Source organism: Cervus canadensis, chromosome 5 (assembly GCF_019320065.1).
Source record: "Cervus canadensis isolate Bull #8, Minnesota chromosome 5, ASM1932006v1, whole genome shotgun sequence".
Taxonomy (NCBI): domain Eukaryota; kingdom Metazoa; phylum Chordata; class Mammalia; order Artiodactyla; family Cervidae; genus Cervus; species Cervus canadensis.
The window spans coordinates 99,781,004-99,806,691 of NC_057390.1; the positions used below are offsets into that span (position 1 = coordinate 99,781,004).

The 25,688-nt window shown below is 62.1% G+C and overlaps 1 protein-coding gene and 1 non-coding gene across 5 annotated transcripts; one reads left to right on the top strand and one right to left on the bottom strand.

Annotated features, from left to right (window-relative positions):
- Positions 1-2,863: 2,863 nt before the first annotated feature.
- WDR5 (WD repeat domain 5) lies at positions 2,864-17,659 on the top strand. 4 transcript variants are annotated; one of them, XM_043470129.1, is made up of 15 exons: positions 2,864-2,996; positions 3,697-3,760; positions 6,084-6,243; positions 6,868-6,976; positions 7,141-7,214; positions 7,553-7,642; positions 7,786-7,875; positions 8,001-8,084; positions 11,640-11,695; positions 13,252-13,298; positions 14,980-15,055; positions 15,585-15,618; positions 15,849-15,923; positions 16,299-16,386; positions 17,257-17,659. In XM_043470129.1, exons 3-15 carry the CDS (start codon positions 6,163-6,165, stop codon positions 17,355-17,357), a joined length of 1,005 nt encoding a protein of 334 aa, XP_043326064.1. In that variant the 5' UTR covers positions 2,864-2,996; positions 3,697-3,760; positions 6,084-6,162; the 3' UTR covers positions 17,358-17,659. The 4 variants fall into 4 exon arrangements, with proteins under 4 accessions (XP_043326064.1, XP_043326063.1, XP_043326066.1 ...); XM_043470128.1 differs by lacking the exon at positions 17,257-17,659 and adding an exon at positions 16,585-17,250 and having other exon boundaries at positions 16,299-16,472; XM_043470131.1 differs by lacking the exon at positions 15,849-15,923.
- A 3,262-nt stretch (positions 17,660-20,921) lies between these two features.
- LOC122442799 lies at positions 20,922-21,047 on the bottom strand. The gene has a single exon (XR_006269784.1). It is a non-coding gene; the product is annotated as a U6atac minor spliceosomal RNA (small nuclear RNA).
- Between the last annotated feature and the right edge of the window lie 4,641 nt (positions 21,048-25,688).

Genomic DNA, 25,688 nt, shown 5'->3' on the forward strand with positions numbered 1-25,688 from the left:
CACCCACGTCCATCCAACCACCCACCGTCCATCCATCCACCCACATCCATCCAACCACCCAGCGTCCACCCAACCACCCACGTCCACCCAACCACCCAAGTACACCCATCCACCTACGTCCACCTGACCACCCACCATCTACCCGACCACCCACATCCACCCGACCACCCACGTCCACCCAACCACCCACCATCCACCCATCCTTCCATCCATCTGATAAGACCACTCAGTGTGCATTTCATAGTCTGGTGGTCGGGAGTGCGGCCTCTGCCTTCCCAGTCCTGACTTCCGTGGTTGTGCCGATTGTCTGTGTCCTTGGGTAGCATCTCAGCCTCTCTTATTCTCAACCTCAGTTTCTGCATTGTGAAAAGCCATAAAGCAACTTGCTTCTGGCTTGCTGTGAATGTGCAGAGAGGCAACATATGTAACAAACTTACTAAAGAATAAACCACACAGGTGCTTCCCCTCCTCTTATCTGGGCTACTTCCCCAGAGTGCTGAGATAGGGAACCTGACTCAGCTCAGCCAGGAGACACTGAACAAGGCATTACAAGGAAAGATGAGTGTTTCCACTGGGAAGGAGCTGGGAGCCTTGAAAACGCAGCCAGGAAGACTCACTAGGTTTGAGGGTCCGGGGAGGAAGCCCCCCCCCCCCCCCGACTTCAGCTGTGGGGGGAGGTAAGGGAGCCCTGGGGAGCAAGACAGCCTGGTGGAGGGACCTAGGTGAGCGGAGAGGGTGCCCAGACATGCTCGTGTTGTCAGGCTGAGGGAGCAGCCCGGAGACATACTGTATTTACAAAAATTGTTCATGGAAACAGGTTCATTGGCCAATTAGTTCCTGCTGGCCAAAGCACAGTTAATGTTCTAAAAAAGAAACAAAGCTCCAAAATGTTTTCTCCCTCTCTATCTTTTATTCCTCTCTTTCATTTCCACTTGTGATTTTTCTGAGTCTGACCACATTTTGGGAAGAGTATAAAAGGATTTAAAACTTAAGACAATAAACAGATCACCTGCTTTGTTTAAATTGCTTTACCTGCTATCAATACACTATTTGGCTTCAGGATTTTAGCTATGACCACCGGATGGACTGCAAAAACACTCAAGAGATCTAGAAGATTGATTTTCTCATTTTCACTGGAAGGTTCTATCTGGGAGGGGGTGGGTGGGGTGGGGCGGTAGGGTGCCAGTGGGGAGGAGAGGAATGCAAGACCCATTTACCTGGGAACCTGGTTTGAGTCTGAGTTCTAGAGTTAGAAGTACTTTCAGCTTGGGGCTGGAATCTGGGGTGCACAGTTTGGGGGTGGCTCTAGGCTACAGGATAGAGACCAGTCTGGTAACCCCTGCCAGCAGAGACTGGATTTGGACCCGATTTGGACCCAAGAGTTTAGTTCAGACTGTGTTTCAGAGAGGTTTGGAAAAGGCCAGCTGGGATGCAGGGAAGTGGATGGCTAGGAGAGCCGTCTGAGCGGGGATGGAGGGGTATTCCTAATGGGCTCCGTTTTGGGCCCAGGCAGCCACGTGGCTGCAGATGCCCTTCTTCATCCAGAGCTGGTTTTGTTACCTTTGGTAGCCACAGACTCTGGGCCAGGCGGGGTCAGACAGGGACTTTACTGGCCTTGGCATCCTCCTTGGGAGGGGCTGGACTCCAGCCAGCTGCCAGTTAGGGCTTCTGTATCTATGACAACCACACAACTCGTGTTCCCTGGGCATTTCCATTTCAAATGCTCCGTCCTTTTGTTTGCAGGGGTTCCTGGGTCATATTCGGAGTTCCCATTTTTAGTTGGGAAATAAGAGATTGCAGGTTATTCTATCCAAGGGCCCAGGTTGGGGCCGTGGGTCTCCGGAGACCATCCACGATTCTAAGACCCACGTGGGTAGTAGAAGCAGGGCAGTGGGATGAGAATGCACAGGATTTGGGGCCAGAACATCGGCTCCCGGTTCTCCTTGGGCTGCCGAGCCCTCCGCTCCGGGCCTCCCCTTCCCCATCTGTAACCGGAGGCGATAATAATACCTGTCTGGGCCATCCCCCCGCAGACCCCAGACCAGCGGGCACGCAGAGACAGTTCGCATCTCCGCGTTGGGGGCTCAGGAGACAGCTCTCCTGACCCAGGGGCGGGAAGGCCCCGCCGACCCCGCCGCAGGTCCTGCGGGGGAGCCGGTGGGCGCAGCTCCCAGAGTCCAGGTTCTGAACCTTTCGGAGCTCAAGGTTCCTCTCTTCCAAGTTGGAAGGCCAGGGCTCCTCACAGGGGTGTCCCGAAATTAATGGAGATGCCACCCGGAGAACCGCCGGGGCCGGCCGGGAGCTGTGGACGCCGCCGCCGCTCCCCGGCTTGGGCGGCGGTGGAGAGACGCGACCCCCCAGCGCCCCGCGAATCCCGGGGACGGGGAGCTCTGCTCCTCCCTGGGGCGCCGCTGCACTCAAGGCGCGCGCAAGCACTTCCTGTAGGCATCACCATACTTCAGTATTTAGAAGGTGCAGAAGGACCGGAACTCGCCACTACCAGTTCAGTTCAGTTCAGTCGCTCAGTCGTGTCCGACTCTTTGAGACCCCATGGACTGCAGCAGGCCAGGCCTCCCTGTCCATCACCAACTGCCGGGATTTACCCAAACTCATGTCCATTGAGTCGGTGATGCCATCCAACCATCTCATCCTCTGTCGTCCCCTTCTCCTCCCGCCTTCAATCTCTCCCAGCATCATGGTGTTTTCCAAAGCGCCACTACTAGGGTTAACGCCTTAAAGCAGGGGTCGCGCGCAGCACACTGTCCCTTTAAGGCGGTGAGCCAGACCGAGGCATTCTGTTCCTCGTCGCCTCCCGTAGCTCCCTTCCGAGAGGCCGGCTTTGTGCGTTTGCCCCGCCCCGTCCGCCTCCGCCCCCCGCGCAGGCGCACGCGCACTGCCGCCCCGCCGCCTAGTCAAGCTCGGCCCGGCTCCCGCCCAGGCGGCGGCCGACGCGACGCCCGGAGCGCTCACCTCGGTCCTCCTACCGCCCCCGGCAGGTAAGCGGGGGCCACCGGGCCGGCGGGCACATCCCGGGGGGCGCGGGACTGGGGCGGACGCCGGCGCCCCCCGCGCCTCCCGCCGCCGCACGTGTTCCGGCGGCCCGGGCCGGGCCCGGGTCCAGCCCCGCCGGGCCTCGCAGCGCGGACGCCCCGCGCCGGCCGTCTCGCCTCCGGACGCCCGCGCCGCGCGCCTCCTCCCCGCCGGACGCTGGGCCCCCGGCGGCCCTCAGCCCTGACGCGAGCCCGCCGCGAACGGGCCCGCCCGGACCGCCGAGCCTCGGGGGGCCTCCCCGCCCCCAGCGGTCAGGTGACGAGCCCCCGCCCCCCGGCCCCGGGACTACGACCCCCCAGCGCAGCCGTGCACGGCGCCCCCTTTGCTTCCAGAGAGAGAGAGAGACCCCCGACCCACTGGGCCAACCCGCGCCTGGGTGCGGCGCCCGATCTGTCCTCAGCTGCAGAGACGTCCCCACCTCAGCCTGCCGCCTCCTCTCCCCGACCCCTGCCCGAGGTAGCCGGGCCCCTTTCTCCCCGGAGGGCCCGGGGCTCCGGGGATCGCGGGGCTGCCCGCGGCCACGGACAGCCCACCCCGTCTCCCGCGGTGGAGCCTCAGACCCATTGTAGCCTGGCGTGCGAGAGCCGTTCTGGGGGTGTGGAAGATGCTCCCCGGAGCCCTCTCACTCCGTTTCTTCCCGCCCAGGTTCCCTATCTCCTGAGGGAGACACTGCTTCCGAGGTTGGCGAGGCTCCATAGGAGGCAGAGAGGTAAGCCGGCGCGTCTGAGAACCCCGGTGGAGTGCCGAGATCGGGGGTCCCTGGCTCTCCGGCGGCTCGTGACCCCTCTCTCTTCCCACGGGCGGGGGCCCAGTCGCTGGAGTGGAGCCCCCAGCGTTTTGCATTTTACCGGTTGACCAAGAGCGCACTCCACCCCCAAGTCGGTTGGCTCAGCCTTGGATGGCCAGGCTCACCTGGGTGCCAACAGGGGTCTGTTGGTAATTGCTCTGGAGGCCGGCTCCACACGTTAAGAGTCAAGTGATTGTATTTGTAAGAGTTGGGCTGGATTTCCCTGCGCTGATGTTTTGTGCAGTTAATGATTTGCTGGTGGACGGGTTGGGCAGGGGTTGAGCTGGGAGGAGTCGGGCACCTTCTCTGCGAGACCCCCTGTGTATCCCTGCTCCGCACCTGAGGGCAGCAGGTTTGCAGGGGTCAGCCTCACCTCACCTGGTGGTCTTGGCTTCCATGCTAACAGGAGCTGCTCAGGCCTCAGAGCTGCCCTTCCCATCCCAAACGGAGCCTTGTTTGGCATGGACGCGCCTTGGGCTTCCCCTCCATCAACCCTAGCTGTGGTCTGGCTCGCTCAGGGGCCGGCTTCTGTGAAACAGAGCATCCAGCTCTGGGCCTTGGCTCCTCTGCCCGCCCAGGGGAAGGCAGCACTTGGGCCCGTTGGCGGGGCCTGGCTGCACTCAGGGTGTTCACCGAGTAGCCAGCGCTTCCTGAGCCCCACACCTTGCCCCCGGGCGGGTTTACTGACCAGCCCCTGGCCTCCCCGACTCCGCTCTGGGTGCCCCCCGCGCCGTCCCTGGGCCGCGATCCTTGCAGCAGGTGGCTGGCCGGGCGCTCTGCACTGCTGTGTTGTGTGATGGTTTCTCTCCTCTCCTCCTGGAGGAGACGGGACGTGCTCTTTTGGATGGCTTCCATCCATTCCGCCTTGGTGTGACTTCAGTTTTCAGCGCCGAGCCAGAACTTACAGTGTGTGAACTCCTTGTTTCACGGTGGTGCCAGCTTCCGGACTTGGATGGCCTGCGATGCTTGTGGGGTGTCTCGGTGGTTCTGCGCTGGAATAATGCCTTCCCTGTTTCAGGGTCACCTGGCTTCTGTGACACGATCCCAGTAGCGTGTCCTCCTGGGAAAGGGGAAGCCAGGCTCTTGCTGTGTGGCTCTGCCCAGGTTCCCGTTTTCACGCCGCTGTCTCTCCATCCTCTGCAGTGAGCTGGCCTGCAGGGTGTCTGGGCGTGCTTCAGGCGAAGGCTTCTAGGAAGGCCGGGCGGTGGGGACTCCACGGGCAGGGCTGGCTCTAGGCTGTGCTTTCCAGCTGCCTGGCCGCCGCCGCACCGGGGGGCAGAGCGCCTCTCGCTGTTCGCGTTCTTTAAGCGTCCCTGTGTCTGCAGCCTGCCCTCGGCGGCCTTGGAGTGCGGGAGGAGGGCCGCGGGGGCTGCGCTCCTGCTCTCGGTCGTGGCTGTTGCATCGCTGGGGGTGCTGTCAGGGGCTTGGATGCGTTCCTGCAGCTCTGGCTCCTGTCGCTCAGCATGTTTGTTTCCTGATCAAGAGATCCTCGGTTACATTTTTTATTATCATTAATACATTTATTTATTTTTGGCACTGCCGAGTCTTGCTCCATGAGCTTCTCTTGTTACAGACTCGGGCTCTAAGGTGCTCCAGTAGTGGCCGCACGTGAGCTCGGTAGTTGTGGTTCCCGGGCTCTAGAGCGCAGGCTGAGGGGTGGTGGTACGCGGGCTTTGTTGTTCCACGGCTCGTGGGCTCTTCCCGGACCAGGGATCGAACCCATGACCCTTGCATTGGCAGATGGATTCTTTACCACTGAGCCACCAGGGAAGCCCTGATTTGTTTTAAGTGTATGAGGGGATCTTTGAAGAGAATTGCCTTTTGTCTGTGTGGACTTCACTATGTTTCTGCAGACATGTGGGTAACAAAGCAGGAACCACCCCTGAAGGTGGGTCCTGGACTCTGATCCACAGGTGGGACGAGAGCAGCAGTGTCTGAAAAGGACTAGCGAGGAGGTGGGTGGAGAGGACCGTGGTTCAGAACAGCTCCTGCTGCAGGGCTCAGCAGGGTCATCCGGTGTTTTTTCTTTTTCGTGGACGTTAAGTTTTTAATATATTTTATTTATAAGTTTATTTATTTTTGGCTGGACCATGTGGCATATGGGGTCTTAGTTCCCTGATCAGGGATCAAACCTGTGGCCCCAGCCGTGGAAAAGCAGACTGTTTACCACGGGAGCACCCGGCGGGTCCCTCGAGTGCACCCGTCTTTGCAGCATGGCTTGTGTGTTGGCCTGTCCCCGCTGCAGGCTTGGATCGGCAGACACCCTCCCACGGTGCGTCCTCCACTCGGGGCCGTGACCTCTCCGCCTGGGGCGCTGCAGAGCCATGGCGACCGAGGAGAAGAAGCCGGAGACGGAGGCCGCCCGAGCACAGCCCACCCCGTCGTCCTCTGCCACACAGAGCAAGGTGCGTCCCCGAGGGCCCCGGGGAACCGCCAGGCCACGGAGGCTGTGAGATGTGCAGAAATGTTACTTTAAACGCAAAAGCCTGTTCTCCCTCCCCACTGAAATATTGCCGGTTTTTACTCCAAACCACATTCCCAGCTAGTGCTTTTTATGGCCTGTGTTGGGGATGCCCCACGTGTCACCTGGGGAGGGGACTTTGTCAACCTTTGGTCTTGATCTTAAGAGTCTCTGTGGGACCCAAACAACATCTCTTGTTAAGCTCCCCAGCTCTGGTCCCACCCTTCCCTGTGGAGGTAGCCTACAGGCAACAGGGAGGTCTGCCCAAGGGTGCAGGATTCAGGGGAGCTTGGGGAGGCCGACCTCGGGACGGGTTGGGGGCTGGTGCTGCTGGGGCTCCCAACTGCACGGAGGGGGCGGGCACTTCTGGGAGGGGTTGGCAGGGCTACGGGAGAAGCAGGACTGGTGCGGGCAGTCCGGGCTCAGGGTTAGGCACGTGTGTTCAGGCGGACGAGGGCTCTCGGAGGCACCGTTCAGAGCTTGACCTTAACCTTGGGCATAACGTCCCTACTGGCTATCAGTGGGCAGTGGGGTAACTGTGTGCTGACCAGTACTCTCTCTTTAACAGCCCACACCAGTGAAACCAAACTACGCTCTTAAATTCACCCTGGCCGGTCACACGAAAGCTGTGTCCTCCGTGAAGTTCAGCCCGAACGGGGAGTGGCTGGCGAGTTCGTGTAGGTGCTCCCACCCTGTGACCTGCTGGCTGAGACTCTGCAGGATCGGGCTGGGGCAGGGGAGCCTGGTGGCAGGGGCTGAGGACCGCGGCTCCTCGGGTGCGGCTGTGGGCAGCCCAGGTGTTGACTGGAGACCTTGATTGCCTCTCATTCCTTTCTTTCAGCTGCAGACAAACTCATTAAGATTTGGGGAGCATATGATGGGAAATTTGAGAAAACCATCTCCGGTCACAAGCTGGTAGGTCTCCGCCCCTGGACTGAAGCTGCTGCTGGGCGTGGGGGGTGCCCAACTCCCAGACCTGTCAGGTTAAGGTCGGGCCCCCGCGGGCCTCCTCCCCAGTTTTTTAGGTCGTTACCTGCCTCCCAGCTCTGACCTCCTCAGGTGCATTTGTGCCCGACTGCAGGCCTGGCGGAGCCCCAGGGAACCGGCTTCTGGGCCTGGCCTGTGGGTCCATCTGTGCAGTCCTCCCGAGCTGAGGGCGTGACGTCTGGTTATCTTCAGTTGGACGTTGGGGGTCTGACTTTGGCTGGCTAGTCCTGTTTTGTCAAGCAGTGACCGTGTGTCTCCTCCCGCAGGGGATATCCGACGTGGCCTGGTCGTCAGATTCTAACCTCCTTGTTTCCGCCTCAGATGACAAAACCCTGAAGATCTGGGACGTGAGCTCGGTAAGCCCCGGGGACGCGGTGTGGCTGGTGAGTGGCCGTGTGTCGTGGCGTAGGCGCTCTACCGCTGTTGTGGGTTGGGAGGCGCGGGTTCAACCTGACACGGGTATTTGGGGAAATAACCACCAGGAATGATGTTATTTTAGGGAAAGTGTCTGAAAACCCTGAAGGGACACAGCAACTACGTCTTTTGCTGTAACTTCAACCCCCAGTCCAACCTCATCGTCTCCGGCTCTGTAAGTGTACGGCTCCCCTGGGCGGGGGGCCCTCCCTGGGCTGCTCGTTGAGGGGCTTGGGGCCGGGGGCCCATCCCCTCTGCTCTGCCCCGCGGAACTGCTGTGACTTCTCCCTCTGCCTTCAGTTTGACGAGAGTGTGCGGATATGGGACGTGAAGACAGGGAAGTGCCTCAAGACCTTGCCGGCCCACTCGGACCCCGTCTCAGCCGTGAGTCCCGCTGCCGCCCCGATGGCAGAGACCGGGCTCGGGGACGTGTGCCCGGGGGTGGGGGGAGGCGCCCCTGCACGGGGTCTCAGGGCAGGCAGGGAGCCGGGTCCACGAGGGCCGAGCAGTGCAGGTGTGACCACCGAGGCCCTGAGTGTGGCGTGGAGGTGACCGGTGGGTGGAGCGTCCTGGGGTCGCGGTGGCCAGCTGTGAGGAGGCGGGGGGAAGGTGTCCTCCCTGCGTGGTCCACATTGGCTATTCTGGGCTCCCCTGTGCGTGGGGTGAGTGTGCAAGGCTTACACTACCCACGTGTTATGTGGGTACCCATTTGTATCCATGTACAAATTAGGCAAAGTGTCTTTTTGTCAACAAAGAGCCAGAAATCGTTTTTTAGCCAAGTTTACTTTTTAAAAAGTAGAAGGAATCGTGTATAAACAGGTTGTCTGTTGTTGTCGAGTGTTTGGTCCTTTTCAGATTCTGAAGTCCTATAGGTGAGCGATTTTAAGCGTTCTTAGCCGTGGAAGGCCTTTGTCCCGCTGATGCTGTGCCCAGAGCCTTGACCTTTCAGGGACACGTAATGAGCTGGTTATTGTCACCCTGCTTATTTAATTTAACATGCAGAGTGCATCATGATAAACGCTGGGCTGGATGGAGCACAAGCTGGAATCAAGATTGCCGGGAGAAGTATCAATAACCTCAGATATGCAGATGACACCATCCTTATGGCAGAAAGTGAAGAAGAACTAAAGAGTCTCTTGATGAAAGTGAAAGAGGAGAGTGGAAAAGTTGGCTTAAAACTCAACATTCAGAAAACTAAGATCATGGCATCCAGTCCCATCACTTCATGACAAATAGATGGGGAAACAGTGGAAACAGTATCAGACTTTATTTTTCTGGGCTCCAAGATCACTGCAGATGGTGATCGCAGCCATGAAATTAAAAGACGCTTGGTCCTGGGAAGAAAAATTGTGACCAACCTAGACAGCACATTAAAGAACAGAGACATTACTTTGCTAACAAAGGTCCGTCTGGTCAAGGCTATGGTTTTTCCAGTAGTCATGTATGGATGTGAGAGTTGGACTATAAAGAAAGCCGAGCACAGAAGAATTGATGCTTTTGAACTGTGGTGTTGGAGAAGACTCTTGAGAGTCCCTTGGACTGCAAGGAGATCCAACCAGTCCATCCTAAAGGAGATCAGTCCTGGGTGTTCATTGGAAGCACTGATGCTGAAGCTGAAACTCCAATACTTTGGCCACCTGATGGGAAGGAGCTGACTTATTTGAAAAGACCGTGATGCTGGGGAAATTGAAAGCAGGAGAAGGGGCCGGCAGAGGATGAGATGGCTGGATGGCATCACCGACTCGATGGACATGGGTTTGAGTAAACTCTGGGAGTTGCCTGGCGGTCCGTGGGGTTGCGTAGAGTTGGACGCGCCTGAGCGACTGCGCTGAGTGAGCTGGTTGGAGCCGCCTGGCATGGTGCTGGCCCGCTCTCCTGCCTCGTGCCTGGGGCTGCAAGGAGGGTGCTCGCCGCAGTTTTTAAATTCGTGTTCTCCAGTGCACCCCTCCTGTTGGAGGGAGGGGTGCTGTGAGTCAGGGTGTCCTGCTTCAGCTTTCCCCGCTTGGGTGCGGGTCTTGGGCTCCTTCTGGCTCTGTGCCTGCCGGCGGTTGACACTTTCTGCTGGCCCCCCTGACGGACGCTGCCTGGCGGCTCTCACTGTGTTGAGGGGTGCAGCCTGGCTCTGGTGGACAGGCTGGGATGCGCGTGCCGCGGCGCCCGTGGGCGGGTGTTGGCAGAGCCTGGGTCTGCATGCCGTTCTGTGTGTGCCCACACTCTGGCCGTCCTGCCCTCACCCAGCGCGGGTGCAGAGGGACCCCTCGCTGCATTGCCTGGCTGTGCCCTCTGAACATGGCCAGGAGTAGGGTGGAGCGCGGCGCGAGCTTTGGGCCGGCTCAGCGTCACCTGCGCGGGGTTTCCGTCAGCTCGCGGTGTGCAGGTTCCAAGGGCTGAGTGTGCTGAGCTCAGGCGCTGTGGGTTTGAGAGGGAGGCGCTTTGGGAGGCTGAGGAGCACGTGGGGCGGGGGGGCAGGAAGCTGTCGGTGCCACGGGGGAGCCGGCCGGGCCAGCGACCATGGCTCCTGGGGCCACGTCGTCCACACAGAGGCCCCCGGCCCCCCGGGCAGCATCCCTACTGAGGTGTGAGGGAGTGTGAGGTCGCGAGCCTCGGGCGTCCAGGACTTGGCACCGGAAGGGCGTCAGGTGTCTCGCTGGTAGTTTCTGACGCTGGTCGTGTGTTGAAGTGTTTCAGACGCGTGCGTGCGTGTGCACTCAGCCGCTTCAGTTGTGTCTGACTCTGTGCACCCTCACGGACTAGCCCACCAGCCTCCTCTGTCCATGGGATTCTCCAGGCAAGAATACTGGAGTGGGCTGCCATGCCCTCCAGGGGACACTGGGTGAAATGAAACACATCAGGCTCGTTCCAGCTGTTACTTCCCTGCTGCGGCAGCTGAGAAGTGGAAGGGGCGCGCACAGCCCCGTCCTGGGCCCTGGGCCGCGTGGACGGCAGTTCTCCCAGCTGCGGTCCTGGACCGGCCTCTGCCAGGAGCGTGGGAGAGACGCAGATTCTCGGGGGCCCTCTCACGGGACAGGCGCCACACGCAGCAGCGAACGTGGCGTCTCCACCAGGGTCATTTGTCGTCAAACAGCTTGTCCTGCCCAGGACTCAAACTTCTGACGTTGATTGCTCTTGCTGCTCAGCAGAGGAGTCAGTCAGAAAAAAGAAAGAGGACAAACCAAAGACCAACCAGTCAGGAGAAGGGGCTGGTCAGGTGGCTCTGGATTATCAGATGTGTCTCGCCTGTCCCTGTCGTGGGCAGGGCCAGACATTCGGGTAAAGTCCCTGCTGTGGAGACCGCCCAGGCTGGCCTCCCACCTGGAGATGGCGCCTTGTCCCGGCCACACAGTTTGGAGCAGCCTGGATTGTGTTCCCACCTTGTCTGGAAAGCTCATGCTGGCCTAGGTATCCCAGGGGTCGGTGTCTGGGCACTCGGAGCAGTGATGTGGCCGTCTCGTGGTTCTGGGGGGTGCCTGGTGGGCAGGGGCACGTGCGTGAGTGGAAGCTCGCGCGCGTCTGCGAGGGCCTCTCCTGACTTTCTCTCGGATGGAAGCCGGGGTCAGGCCACTGTCATGCCCGTGTCCACAGACAGGCTCCGGCCAGCTGGGTCTCCGCGCGGAGCAGGGCGTCTGGGTGCGCCGTGTTTGTCACTTTTCCGCGGTGCACTTTGTAGTCCGTGGTTGAAATACTCCAGACGTCTCGGTTGGTTTTCTCTGTGTGGCTCAGTCTTGCGTCAGGAAACAAGCTTGCTGGAGACGCCAGGTGAGAAGGACCGTTTCATCCACGTTGCTTGTGCGTCTGTTGAGTCTCAGGAGGTCAGGAGGACTCAGAGCTGCTCCGTCTGTGTCCTTTGTCCTGGGCTCGGTGTACGGGGGCTCGTCCGGCGAGACACGTCTGTGTTGATCTCAGACTGAGTTTCTGTTCCCCCCCCTCCTTCATTCTCAGGTTCACTTTAATCGGGACGGATCCTTGATAGTTTCCAGTAGCTACGATGGTCTCTGGTAAGTGACAATCTCACCTGACTGAACCAGCGAGTATGTAACGGCCTTCCCTCGCACTGTTTGTGCCTCTGGGCGTCCGGCGGAAGCCTCTGCTCCCCGGGCGGGGGCCACGGGGCAGGTGGGGTGGCGGAGGCGCAGCTGTCCCGGACGAGGCTCCTTGTGGGCCCTGAACGGTGGGCGTCCTAAGCTCGTGGCCCCGGGCGGGCGGTGGAGGAAAGGTGTGCCGGTGTGCGCACCCTCGAGTGTCCCGCTGGGGACGTCAGCGTCCTGAGCAGGTGGTGAGAGCACATGTCCCACCCCCGGGGCCGTGAGGGGGAGGGGGGGGCACTGTCTCGAGAGCACGGCATCTGAGGTCAGGCCCGTGGCCTTGACATTTGCAGTGGAAGTGCTGTCTGGACGCTGGGAGATGTACGGGGAGATGTAGGGAGAATGTTTTAAGCTGACCTCAGCATGTGTGAGGGCGGAGCGTCAGGAGGTGTCTGCGTGTGCAGAGTGGCGTCACAGCGGTAACTGGAGAGATCATGGCCCACAGGGGTCTTCCTAGCTATGGGAGACAAAGACGGCGGCACTAAAAGTGTGTCCACGTTTAGCGCCAGGAACAGAGAAGCTAGAGTAACATAAGTGACGTGTGTGAGAAAGCGAGGCAGGACCGGAGCGTGCGGTGTGCGTGGCTGCGGCAGTGGGCCTGGCCGAGCCCCGCGGGAGACGCCGTCAGGTGTGGGTCAGAAGCCCTCTGCTTGTTTCCAAGAAACACATGAATCAAAGCGCGTCGGTGCAGGCTTGGGAGAGAAAGGTGGGTAGGTGAGCCGGGTGGATACGAGGCAGAGACAGGGCCTCGGCAGGGGCCGAGACCGGCGAGCAGGTGGAGGAGCAGGAGGCCGACGGGGTCAGGACCAGCCGGGGCTGCTTGGGGGCCTGGCTGCGCGGGACCGGTGTGCGCAAGCGCGCTCAGCCGTTGGCGGCTTTGCAGCAGGGCTCCTGGGGCGTGGCAGGGCTGACCGTGCCGCAGGCCGTGTGTCTCTTACGTGTGAGGGGTCGTGTGTGGCCTGTGGACAGTCCGCACACCCCCGTCTGCTTCATCACTGAGTGCAACTTGGGATTTCCAGCTAACGTGACAAGAAGAGAAAGTCATCGCGTGAGAAGGGGATCGAGGCTGATCTCTAGGTCATGGGGTGCCGTGCTGGCAGGAACCGCACACGCACTGAGGCTGGATTGGCGTGACGCCTGCATGTCCAGCCGGGGAGTATCAGCTCTTAGAACAGGCTCTCTTGTCTCCACCAGAGGCCATCCAGACAGGTGCCCGCGATGCACTGTTTGTGTGAGAAGCGCTGCCCCCGGGGCTGCGTGCTTGGCATGCTGGCGCCTGGAGAGCCTGCGGGGGTGCGGGTTGGGCAGGTGGCCGTGGGTGCGGAGCGGGCCACTCGTGCCCTCCTCCACTGTCTCCCTGTGGCGCTGAGAGAGACGGAGCGAGTGAGCAAGGCATCAGGACGGGAAGCGTGTGCGTGGGGAAGCGGGCCCCGGGCCCCGTGGTCACCGCTGTGCCTCTTGCGTTGCAGTCGGATCTGGGACACCGCCTCGGGCCAGTGCCTGAAGACGCTCATCGGTGAGTGGGGCTGGCCTGCGGGGGTGCCTCCTCTCCTGCTGTCCCCCCTCCCCCCGCTCCTTCCTGCTCAGCTCTGCTGTCCAGCCTGGCTGGGGCCCTCAGCGAGCCCCGTCTGCTGGGGGTGCAGGGGTTGGGGAGAGGGCTCCGGGGCCTCTGCAGACAGCGTGGGGCTCTGCTGGGGCGGGTGGCACCAAACCGGAAGGCAGTGCGCTCTTTGCGGCCAATGGTGCCGCGAGCGGGTAGGGGAGGGGTGTGTGTGTGGCCAGAGGGTGGTGTGCGGCCCCAGGGCCTCGGGGCGGGGAGGGGCTGCTGTCGGCGAGGCTGATCTCTGAGTCCGGATGGAAGGCCTCTGCCGTGGTGGCTGAGTTGGCGGGCTCCGTGGGCCCTGGCTGTCCCTGGGCTGCCGTGGGAGCAGGCGTGGCCCTGAGGCTCCGCTCCAGCCGCGGTCACAGCACTCTGCAGGCCGGGTGGTGGCTGCAGCAGCAGAAAGCTGTCCCCACGTCCTGGAGCCCGGAGCCCATGGTCGGGGTGTGGGCAGGGCTGGCTCCGCCTCTCTGTGGCCTTCCCCGCAAGCCCTCCGTGGGCACCCCCCCCCCGGCAGGTCACAGGACGCTGGTCAGATAGGTTTGGGCACCCCCGTGGCCTGCCCAGCCGCCTCATCTGACGTAATCCACCTCTGAGGCGTGGTCCACGGGGCCAGGCTTAGGGCGGGTGGTTGGGGAGGGCCATGGTGGCCTTTGTGGCTTTCTCGCTCTGCGAGCTCTGACTGAGACGTTGCCCCGGGTCTGGGCACGCCCACCGTGCTGTGTCCTCGTGCCTGTGGCCGAGTGAGGGCTCTTACCTGAGCTCGTGGCCTCCTCGTGGCCGCCCCACGGCTGGGCGGGAGCCGAGGCCCGAGGGTACAGACAGCCGCAGCTGCATCCTGCCCCATCTGATCTCGGCTCTGGGGCACCAGGCCCTTAGGCTGTCCTCGGACGAGCCTGTCCCAGCTGCGGGGTGGCCCTCACGCGCCCCCCTGTGCCTTTCCAGTGTCCGCCCGGCAGAGGGAGCAGCAGCCCCCCGCGCGTGGGGCACAGGCCTGGGCCCCCCGAGGTGGTAACGCGCGGGCCACCCCCGGTGCTCGGGACCCAGGGCCATGCGGCCCCTCACCAGGGTGCACTTGGGGCTCCTCCCCGGGGGGGGGCGGCGCAGTCACCTGGCCACATGCCTCCCAGGCCGGCCCTGCCCAGCCAGCAGCTCCGACCCGCCTCCCCAGGGTCCCCGGGGTGTGTTGGACCCCGAGTGTCAGGCGCGGGGGCGTGGGCGTGACATCGCTAGGTGGTTTCCAGGGAGAACCTGCACTGATCCACTGTAACCTTCAGGAGAACGGCCGCCACGATTCAGCGGGGCCGCTGCATCCTCAGGGCAGCTGGGTGTGGGCGAGCCCCCCTGCGAGATGGCCCCCTGAGGCCTTCTCTGTGCCCTGAGGGGACGCGGCCCCGGGGCGCTGAAGGCCCAGCCTCCTGAGGCCAACTGGCCACAGGGCCTTGGTTCCCGAAGCTCTCCTGTCCTGGGGTCACGGGGCGGAGCGGCTCTCACGCTGGCACGAGTGGTGGGCGGTGGCAGCGTGGGCACGTGTGGCGGTGACCCCGCTGGGCGGTGGTGGGGGGCCCCCCGGCAGCCACGTCTGTGCTCCACGCAGATGACGACAACCCTCCCGTGTCCTTCGTGAAGTTCTCTCCAAACGGCAAATACATCCTGGCCGCCACCTTGGACAAGTAAGCCCATCATGCCTGCCTGGGGTGGGTGTGCAGCCAGGCCCCAGCCATGGACCGCCCCTCCCTGCCGGGACCACACTGGAGGCCTGTCCATGCAGCCGGGGCTCAGATCCTTGGCTCCGTGGTCACTGGGGACCCTCTTGTCCGCGGGGTGGTGGGCACGGTGGCCTTCCGTTGCTCCCTTCTCTACTGGGCACGCTGCTTCTCTCCGACAAGCTGCGGGCGGGGTCGCCGGCCGTCAGCGCCTCCTGGGGGCCGTTGGGGCCCAGCCTCCTGCGCACGGCGGGCTGCATGCGGGCGGGCTCGCAGGGTCCGCCCCCTGGGAGGGGGATGGACTGTTGCTGAAACCTGTGCTGGACAGGGCTTCCCATGCGCCTTCTTAGGGACAGTGAGGGTCCCTTATCGGCTTAACACTCAGTGGCCTCCGAAAAAAACGCCGCTGAGCCACAGGTGCCTGGGGCTCCACGCTCCGCCCGGGCGTCCTCACGCCCCTGGCCACGTGCGCTGACCCGCCCCTTCTGCCTTGCAGCACGCTGAAGCTCTGGGACTACAGCAAAGGCAAGGTGCGTGACTGCGTCTAGGGGCTCCTGAGGGTCCTGGGCTCGCCGCACGGTGCAGAGTGTGACTTTGTGGCGTTGGTTTGGTGCAGATGTCCCCACGATGCGGGTTAAAGCTCGGCCTGGGTGGGCTGTGGTGTGGGGCTCATGGCGCTCACAGAGCCGTCCAGTCATGGCTGGGGGGTCACCTGGGACGCAGGGCAGCCGTGACTGAGCGGCGGCCCCGGCCGTTTCAGTGCCTGAAGACGTACACAGGCCACAAGAACGAGAAGTACTGCATATTCGCCAACTTCTCCGTCACCGGCGGGAAGGTGAGTCGCCGGCCAGCCCGTCCCCTCACCCACAGGGCAAGCGGGAGTCTTCTGGGTGTAACCAGTGTGAAGGCCCCCCTGCAGGCTGCTCGTTTAGGGACGTCCTGCCCCCTCTGCCTGGGCCCCAATGGCACCCGCCCGACCCTCAGGCTCAGACAGGAGCCTTGTGACGAGCAGCTGGGCCGTGACTGACGGCCAGCGTCCCGGAGTCCACCCCAAGGCGAGCGGCAGGCGGTGGGATGGCGTCTGGATGGGAGTAGTCCGGGGACTGCACGCCCTGCTGGGGCCGTGGGCCGTGGGCACAGAGCGTAGTCCGGCCGCTCGGGTGCCCTGACCCGGCTCTCTCCCCGCGCCCCTGCCCTCTGCTGCATCCAGTGGATCGTGTCGGGCTCGGAGGACAACCTGGTCTACATTTGGAACCTGCAGACCAAGGAGATTGTGCAGAAGCTTCAGGGCCACACAGGTGAGCAGGGCGTCTGCTGCCGCCGTCACTGCCCGGCGCCCGGGACACCCACTCCAGCTGCTCTGGGAGCCCCTCCTCGTCTGCAGGTGACAGGGTGGCGCCTCCCGATGCAGGGCTGTGGGGGATGGTCTGACGCTTCCCCTTGCGGGGCTGTCGGGGGACGGTCTGGCTCTGGCTTTAACCACTCCTTCCCAGCAGCCAGCTGCCCAGCTCTGAAGTCCCTGCGGCCCGTGGCCTCCTGGGAGTGGCCGGGGCCCCGTGTGGAGATGACACCATCGACCCGGGCTCCTCCCGGGCCCCACCCTCCTTGCTCCTCTCCCCAGCGCTCAGGGGCCAGCAGTGTGGAGCCCTTAGAGATCTGCCCAGGGCGACACCTTCTCCCTAAGGACGCACGTGACCCAGGAGCAGGGCCCACCCCTGCCCCTTGCCAGTCGGCTTGTGGCTTCTGTGTGCGCAGGATGCTCAGAGGCTCACTTGAGGCCACCCCGGCCGGAGGGAAAATGCTGGGGTCCCGTTTCCTGAAAAGCTACGAACGCACTGACCTGCCTGATGCCGGGGGCAGCTCACGACGGGATCTGCTGTCCCCGCCCTGGGTGGGCTTACAGAGCCCCCCCGACGGAGCCTCAGGGCCCACGCTGGTCCGGGGGCAGCCCTGGCCCAGGTGTGGGGGGTGTGACGTCCACCCTGCGAGCTTGGCGGCGGCGCCGGCGTGCCTCTGGCCCGTGGGGCGGCCCTCGCCTCGCCGGGGTCTGGGCGGGGCTCCGCTGTCCTCCCCCCGGACGCCAGCTGTGTGTGCTGGGCGCAGGGCGGGCGGCTCCGCGAGGAGGGCCGGGCCCACGGGGAGAGCCGACGCGGACCGTCTGTTTGCAGACGTCGTCATCTCGACGGCATGCCACCCGACGGAGAACATCATCGCCTCGGCCGCCCTGGAGAATGACAAGACCATCAAGCTCTGGAAGAGCGACTGCTAGGCCCGAGGGGCTGGGCCCTGCCGGAAGTCCACCCGGACTGGCAGCGCGGCTCTTGGAGGGGCTCCTGGTCCAGCCTGGGGACCGGTGGGGCTTGGCCTGAGCTGCCTCTGAAGACACTTGGCTGGGGCGTGTCTCCCACTTGGGGGTCTGGAAGTTGCTGGTGACGTTTTTGCCAATTCCTTTCTCACCGTCCGGGAAAGAGTTCCTAGTCTGTATTGTGTTCAGAGTCCACAGAAATATTGTGTTCAAAGAGTCCACAGAAATTTTTAATTTTTTATTACAAAAAGGTGAAGTTCAACTTATCACGAGTTGTGTTTTTTTCTGGTAACTGTTCTGTACCGTTTTTGCGATTTTATCACCCAGCGCCAGCGCTGTGACCGTCGCCACCACGGTTTCTGGCTGCCAGCCTCAGAGGGCTGTCGCCGTGCGTTCAGTCGCGCTCTGGTGACGGCGTCCTGCCTGTGACCACGTGTCCTGAGTCTGTCTGGGGAGCACAGAGCACTCATTGCGTGATGTCCATGGAAAAGCCTGTGCTTTGGGGTCATTGCCCCCGTGATGCTGGTGTGGGGACCACCCTCAGTGCTTCCGTTGGTCCCGTGGCTGCTCACACCCCGAGCCATGCTGAAGGCAGCGGAGCACGCGTGTGCTCACGTGGCAGCCGAGTTCTCACCCAGCGCTTTTCTCCGCGTGGCTCTTTTGCAAGAAGTCTCACAGTCGGCAGGAGGTTGAAAGGATTTTTGACAGATCCCCGAATGATGTGTCCACTGTCTCCATCCCCGCGGAGCCCAGGACTGCAGAGAACTAGCCAGTGCCCTGCTGGCTCACGCCACGTAGGTGTGGGCCTGTGGGCAGGCAGTAGGGTTCTTAGTTGCAAAGACACCCAGGCCCCTGCAATGTCTCGAGGTCCGTGGCAGACGCTGGTGAGGGCAGAGGCGGGCAGCCCTGGTCTGGTCCCCCCACCACCAGCCTCAGGACGGGTGGGCTTGGGAGCCAGCTCTCACAGGGAGATGGTGTCATCCACCCGCCTGCCCACCTGGGCTCTTGATCAGGGGTCTCTTCCTGCCAGCGGGACCGTGGGTGTGGGCGCTGACTGCAGGGCAGGGTGGTCAGGGAGCCGCTGCCATCCCCGGGGGCCCCTCCCTGCAGCAGCGGGTCCACCTGGCGCCCCGAGGCCTCTGCGGTGGAGGCGCGTCCCCTGCCCCGGGTCCGGGTGGTGAGGCCAGTCCTCGGCCTCCAGGGGGCCCTGCAGGTGGGGGAGCAGGCAGCCACCGCCCAGCAGCCGCTGTGGCACCGAGGACAGTCACAGGCGTCTGGGGACAAGCCTGCCGCTGCTTCCCCAGCCTCCCCTTCAGAAGCCAAAATGCCGGTGGCTCGGCTGTGGTAGGAATGAACCGCTCCGGCGCAGGGACCCCGAGCCTGCGGCACCTGAGCGTCTGGGCGGGACATGCGGAGGCCCCCTGGCGGCGGCGGCCTAGGTTTTTCTGGACCGAGGTTGAGGTTCTTTGGGTTTTGTTGGTTCTGGTGTCGGACTCGCCCCAGGGCAGGGGCATGAGTGCAGAGTGCCGTGTCCTTGAATATAGTTTATTTTTTCTACATTTGAATTCTCTGTTGTAGATTTATGTAAAAATGCATTCTCTTTTGAAAATAAAGAATTTCCTGTCTTGTAATTTTGTCCCCAAAGAAGCACTTAACTTTCTTAACATGTAGCTGTTACTGGAGTGGGAGGGGGCAGGAGTGGAGCGTTTGGGGCAGGAATGGCGTGAAGGCAAACAATGACTCAACCAGTGTACACTCGACGGGAGGTTTTACTTAAGTCAGTGAGGAAACCTGTCAGATGACGGGTTCAAAGGAGAGTTCTACACAGGCAACAGGAAATGGATTTGCAGATGGACACTAATGACGGACATCCCACTGGGCACAGTTTGACGTTTCTGAAGATAAGGGTCTGTGGACAGCCCACGATGACGGTTGTGAAATAGCCCTAAGACCACAGCGGGGACCTCTGCACGGCACCCTGGGCTCGACACCTGGCCATTTTACTTTGGCCTATTTCAAGGTCACATGTGTTTTCCTGACATTAGACCTGTTCATCAAAAGCCTGGGGTGCAGGGGAGCAGGGAGGGTTGAGGTGACGCTTTCGGGAGATGGTGGGAGGGCCAGAGAACGGGCTGGTGGGGGGGAGCAGACTGACCGCCCAAGAGAGTGCGGGGACGGCCCCGCCAGTCCTCAGGCCTCACTTGCCTCTGTCCAGATTCTCCTTCTAAGTGGCCTTACCAGCCTCGTGGCTTTAAACATGGCCAGTGTGCTGACGAGTTGCAGTGTTACACCCACAGGCCAGACCTGCTTCCTGGAGTCCAGGCTGAGTCTCAGGCCCCCAGCTCCCCAAACCTGCTCCTCCTGCACCTGACCCTCACTGTTAGCAAGTCCCACAGCGCTCACACGTGTCCCAAGTGAACACTTCTCGGCCCCTGGGCCAGCCGCCGGCCTTCTCCTACCCTGCCCTCGGAGCCGCCAGGCCCTGTCCCCTAGCTGTGGGAAACCCTCGTGCTGCCTGGTACCCTGGCCAGTAGCCCTTGCCCTCTGGCCGGGCGGCCAAAACCTCTGCACTTGGCTCTCCTGGTCTGGAGCATCCTCGCGGAAGTCCCCACGTCTGCTCGCTCACTCCCTTCAGTCCTGATCCCGGGTGTCTTGGGCCGCGCTTTCCCCAACCACTGCCGCCTGCTCTGCTTGCCCTCACCGAAGTGTCCAGTGAGGCCCTGGAATGGTCTAGGATGTGGGCTCCTGGGGCTGGGGTCCTCCCCTGCCTGGACCGCTGCCCACAGAGTGGGGCTGCTCAGTCACTATTTGCTCCTTGAGTGTTTGTGATGCTGAAGTGAAAGTGCAAGTGGTGTCTGACTCTTTGCCACCGCATGGACTAATACAGTCCATGGAATTCTCCAGGCCAGAATACTGGACTGGGTAGCTGTCCCCTTCTTCGGTGGATCTTCCAACCCAGGAATAGAACCCAGGTCTCCTGCGTTGCGGGTGGATTCTTTAGGAAAGGAGCCACAAGGAGAGAAACCGCCAGAGTCGCAGCCCACAGCCACCGGCAGGGCCGGCTCTGACCACCCGGCTCCTGCCTAGCCTCCCCGCCCCTGCGCCCGTGATCAGACGTACTGGCGGGAAATGGGAGCCACCGGGGTGTCCTGATGTCCGATGTCCGTCCCTGGCCGTGCCCCCAGCTCTGTGGCTGGGTGGGGATGGGGAGGTGAAACACACCTGCTCCAGGTACACGAGAGCCGTGGTCCGCTTTTTATTATGAAAAAAAGCCAAGCAGCTCAAAGAGCGGAGGGAGTGGAGTCGCATAGGTGCCTGTCCCCGCGGCACACACGTGTACCACAGACTCGTGTCACATGCCCTGCCTGTCGCGGTGTAGACGCGTGCCGCTCACACCATGTACCCACGAGCTGCACACGCCGTGTACCAACGCACAACACAAACCGTGCACCCACGTGCTGCACACGCCGTGTACCCACGCGCACCACACGCCCCTGTATGCACAGCCACGAGCCGCGCAAACAACAACAAAAACAGTGGTTAGATGCCACGAAGTAGGTGGCAATGCCTTAACCGTATGCGTGTTGTCAGGCCCGAGAGCCTCTTCCATCCTTGTCAAGGGGAGTGCTAACCTTCTCTCCTTTCATACAACACACCACCCGTTCTGACCGCTCCCTATTTAAAGACCTAGAATCCTGCCACCTTAGCTATACGGTGACTCTGGCTTCGCGCCCCTGGAGGAAGCGGCGTCCAACATGGAGGCAGGACGAAGTCCATCCTACACTGCTATTTATTTTAGCGTGAAGGAAAAACTGCTTCAGAGAAAGGGGGGGGGAAAAATTAAAAGTCTTCGTGCTCTAATATATTCATAAAGGCAGCCAATCAGAGGCTGAGAGGAATACCCGGAAGCCCAGCGTTCCTCAAAGAAGAGAGATTCCCCCGGAAACAAAACAGGGCGGGCGCGCACTTCCTACCGCGACACGCCTCGCGGCTCGTCAGGAGATGGCGCGAAACCGACTGCGGAAACGGAAGTGGTTTGTAGCGAATCAGAGGGCGAGGAAGGAAGGGCCGCCGCACGAACTTCCGGACGCAGCCCCGCGCTTGGAACTGTGGGTGTGGGCCAGTCGGGGCGCGCTGTGCGCATGCTCCCGGGGTACGGCCCTTGGCTTCCGCGCGTGCTCGGGGTCGCAACGCTGTCTTTGGGCGGACGGTCGGCTGCCCGCTGCTCGCTGGGGTCTGCGCGGCGCCGGCCTCTGCGCTTTCTGTCCGCCCTTACCCTGTAGCTCTAAGATACCGCTCTGCAGCTTCGGCTCCTGGCCGTCCCCGGAGTGCAGACGGCGAGCGATGCCGCTCCCGGCCCGAGGCTGCGGGCGCGGGGCCGCGTGTGCGCGGGAGGCGAGCCTCCGGTAACCCACGTGTGTGTGCGTGTGCACGGGTGCACGTGCGTGCAGACACGCCCGCGTGTCCACAGTGTCCCCGCGCGCCTCGGCGCCCACACGCGCGCAGTGTCACGTCGTGTGTGTGCGCGGAGACAGCACCCGAGGGGTGGCCGGTGGGTCTAGCCAGGCGACGCCGAGCGGGTTGGGGCGGACTCGGCCTGCCGGACGCCAGCCGCGTCCCGCCGGCCAGCCGCCCCTTGAGGAGTTTCAGGTTGGCCGGTTTCCTTAGAGCTCCTCCGTCCCTGGAATTCTCCAGGCGAGAATACTGAAATGGGTTGCCATGCCCTCCTTCAGGGGATCCTCCGACCCAAGGAGTCAACCCCTGTCTCAAATCTCCCGCATTGGCAGGCAGGTTCTTTAGCACTAGCGTCACCCGTGAAGATCCCGGTTAGTTCCAGGTGGAGAGCTCACCAGGTCCTCAGGGGACAGCTGTACCTAATTTGCAGATCCTCCTGGGAGAAAATAGCCTAGACCGTGACCAGGAGACAGGCAGGCAGCCACTGGTGACTGGGTCAGCTGGGAGCGGGTGTCCGTGTGGTCTGGGCAAGGCCCTGTCCTGCCCCGTGTCTGCACTCCCCAGGTGCAGCGTGAGGCCTGGCTGTCACTCTGGAGCTGGTCAGGACAGTGGGCAGCTGCAAGAGGCATCAGCCCTGTCTTGGCCAGTGCTTTCTCCACCTGCCCGCGCAGTCCCAGCGGCCGGGCCTCCTTAGTCCTAGACCTCCGGGGCTGTCGTCAAACCACTGCCAGCCGTGCTCAGTGATGTTCCGTGGCTCTTACGGGGCTGCCTGCCGGGCCTTAGCATTTCCCTTCCAGACCCTAAACGCTGCTGTCACTACCTGAAGGGCCCTGGGCCACTTCTCCAAACCTTGGCGGCGTTAGAAAGCCCTCTGTTCCTCTCTACTCTGGGCTCGCCTGGGTCCTGCCCCTGCCCAACCTGGATGCCCCCTGCCTGGGGGGTCTTTTCAGGGCAGGGTGAGTGCCCACTGGAGATGAGCCGCTGTCTTCACTCAGCACCCACTGTGTGTTGAGGCCCTGGTGGCCCCACACCACTGTCCTCCCACTTCATCCCCACCCCCACGAGAATGGTGCCATCAGCACCCGCACATGATAGCTGGCGACACTGGCCAAAGCGTGTGACGGGGACATCAGCCCTTCAGTGGGCAGCAGAGGGCTTCCAGCCAGGCTGCAGGGTGAGCAGTTAGGGGGTCTGTTGGTGCCCGATGGTCTTGCTCCACAGGCAGAACTTCTGCGCACGACCCCACAGCCTTGGGCCTCTGGTACCCTCAGGTCTGGGCACATGGGAGACGCCATCCAAAGTGGCCCAGAGCCCTGGTGACGTCATCTCCTCCCCATCGCCGGGTTCCCGGTCCCCACAGGCAGCTGACTGCGTGCAGATTCCTGGGCAGAGTCTGACTCTGGGGGTCTAGGGTCAGGCCTAGGAATCTACATTCTCAAAGCCTTTCGGGCACCCCACTCACCCCCATCTTGACATCCTACTTTTGCTCTGGATGGAGAGTGGATGACTCCACCTCATGCAAGGGACTTGGAGATGATGACACAGACCAGGGAAAACTTTTCAGAATAAGGTGAAGGCTGCCTGTGAGGGAAGGCAGCCAGAGGGCCTTCACAGGGTCTAGAGGACCAAGCAGGGAGGACCCTGGAGGCAGCAGCTCCCTCCAGGACTGGTGCAAACCGGGGTTCCTGGGCTGCGTTTACTGAGGCTGCTTCTCCTGGTGCCTGCTGGTGCCTCCAGGACGCCCAGCCCTCATCGAACCTGAGTTCCCTGGGAACGAACTCACTTGACCATCCCCAGAAGTCGTCCCTAAAGGCCCCCTCATGAAATTAGGGGCTAAGCCCAGAAAAGTCCCAGAAGTAAGAGAAGGTGAGATAGCCCAGTCCCGCCTGTTTCTTAGAAGCTTTGGGAGAGGAGTGGCTTGCGGAGTGAGCTTTACCCCCTCCACCTGTTGTTGCCTGGGTTGTTGGGAGGGGGGTACCCAGACCCGGAGGGTGAGAAGTCTGGGGTCCCCTCCAGCCCTGGTGAAGCCTGGGGCCTCTATGAGTCTTTCCCCTGCAAATGTCGTGGTGGAATTGCTAAATACCGGACTCTGATTGGATTGGAATCTCAGATAAAAGATGCGTGCTTAAAAGTGTAAGGATGCCTCAAACATTTTTTAGGAGGTGCGTATTCATTGTTTCTGTGATACTGTCCTGGGTTTTCCTTGCTACATTTGGCAACCGCAGGAACGGGGGGGGGGGGGGGGGGGGGCTCGTCATCTGCCCAGAAACGAAGCACCTTCCAACGTGTGCTTTAGTGATGCTAGTCCTTGAGATGCCCTGTGGAAACAAGGAAGGAGCTTGTTTGGGCACTTCTGTGTTGAACAAGGGCTTCCCAGGAGGCGCTAGTGGTAAAGAACCTGCCTATCAGTGCAGAAGACACAAGAGATGGAGGTTTGATCCCTGGATCGGGAAAATCCCCTGGAGAAGGGAATGGCAACCTACTGCGGTATTTTTACCTGGAGAATCCCATGGACAGAGGAGCCTGGCAGGCTACAGTCTATAGGGTTGCAGAGTCGGACACGACTGAAGCATTAGCACACACACACAGCACACGTGTGTTGAACAAAGTTGCAGAACGCTTCCCCCCACCCCCTTTGAAGGGAAAGCCTGCTGGGGGGGCCGTGGAGTTTGTGAACATGAGGGCTTCTTGAGGGGGTGGGCATTGAGTCATCCATGGCGGCTCTGCAGGTCTGCACAGGACGCGGAAGAGAAGGTCCAGGGGAGGGAAGAAAGTGGCAGAGAAGGGCCAAGGACAGAGGAGAGGAGGCCAGGGCCTCAGCAGCCCTTGGGCCCACCCGGACTAGCTGGCATCCACGCCAGGCACGGCCCTGTCCAGTCCCCGAGTCCACTTCTGGTGCCCAGAGGCGCTCCACCGCAGGGACTGCGGACCACATCGGGCTGGGTGGGAGCCTCAGCCCTGATGCTGCCCTGACTGCAGAGCCTTCCCTGCAGGCCAGGTGGCTCTGGAGAGCCTCCGTTTTCCCGCCCTCTGGTGAGGCCTGCACCTGAGCCGGGGAACGTCAGAGTCAGGAGCCAGGCGGCTGGAGGAAGCTGAAGGCCCGTTTCCCGGGAAGCCCTCGATGTGGCCCCTGCAGGTGGGGCCGTGCCGCAGGTGGAGTGCTCTTCCCTCCCCCAGCCCCGTCCCGCGGAGGCCGGGCCTTGGTGGGGCGAGAACTCAGGCCGGACTCAGGACCGGTCTTGGAGACATCGGCGGGCTGCCTGGGGCCGGGCGGGCGGCCGTGGGCCGGCCTAACCTCTGCCCCCCTCCCCTCCAGCTCCCCAGACCTCCATTTGCCTGCTGACCAGCTGGCCCCTGCGGCCCTTCCAGTTTCCTGGGAGGTCCTCGGTTGGGCAGTGGAGAGTGGTGACATTCCCAGCAATGGTGACAGGCCCCGAGCACCCATTACTTTTTGGGGACGGAAGGCCTTGGTGACCCGGGAACCTCCTGGGGCCATCATGAGCAGTTCAGAGGCAGTGCCGGGGTTCTGAGAGTCGGCTTCAAGGCCACTGCTCACTGCCACCCCTCAGACAAGTGGCCTTCGGGACCCAGCAGGCCCCAGCCAGTGGAGACCCCTGTTGGCTGGCTCCCATCCTCCTGGCCTTGAAGTGGCCGGCAGGTCGTCCTGGGTGGGCGGCTCCGGCCCCTTGGCTGTGCTTTGCTGTCTGTCCGGAGCGCCAGGAGGAGGGGGCGCGGGCTGTCTCCTCCACCAGGGGGCGGGGTTGCTCCTCTCCGGCGTGGACGGCCTGCGTCCCACCTCCTGGTAAACCTGGGAAGCGGAGCCTTCCTGCTTGTCCAGGC

Bases quoted from the DNA above. Each gene is read 5' to 3' on its own strand.
- WDR5 (XM_043470128.1), top strand. From the start codon at position 6,163: ATGGCGACCGAGGAGAAGAAGCCGGAGACGGAGGCCGCCCGAGCACAG. The intron at 6,244-6,867 runs GTGCGTCCCCGA...TCTCTTTAACAG, and splicing joins CCTCTGCCACACAGAGCAAG to CCCACACCAGTGAAACCAAA. The intron at 6,977-7,140 runs GTAGGTGCTCCC...CCTTTCTTTCAG, and splicing joins GGAGTGGCTGGCGAGTTCGT to CTGCAGACAAACTCATTAAG.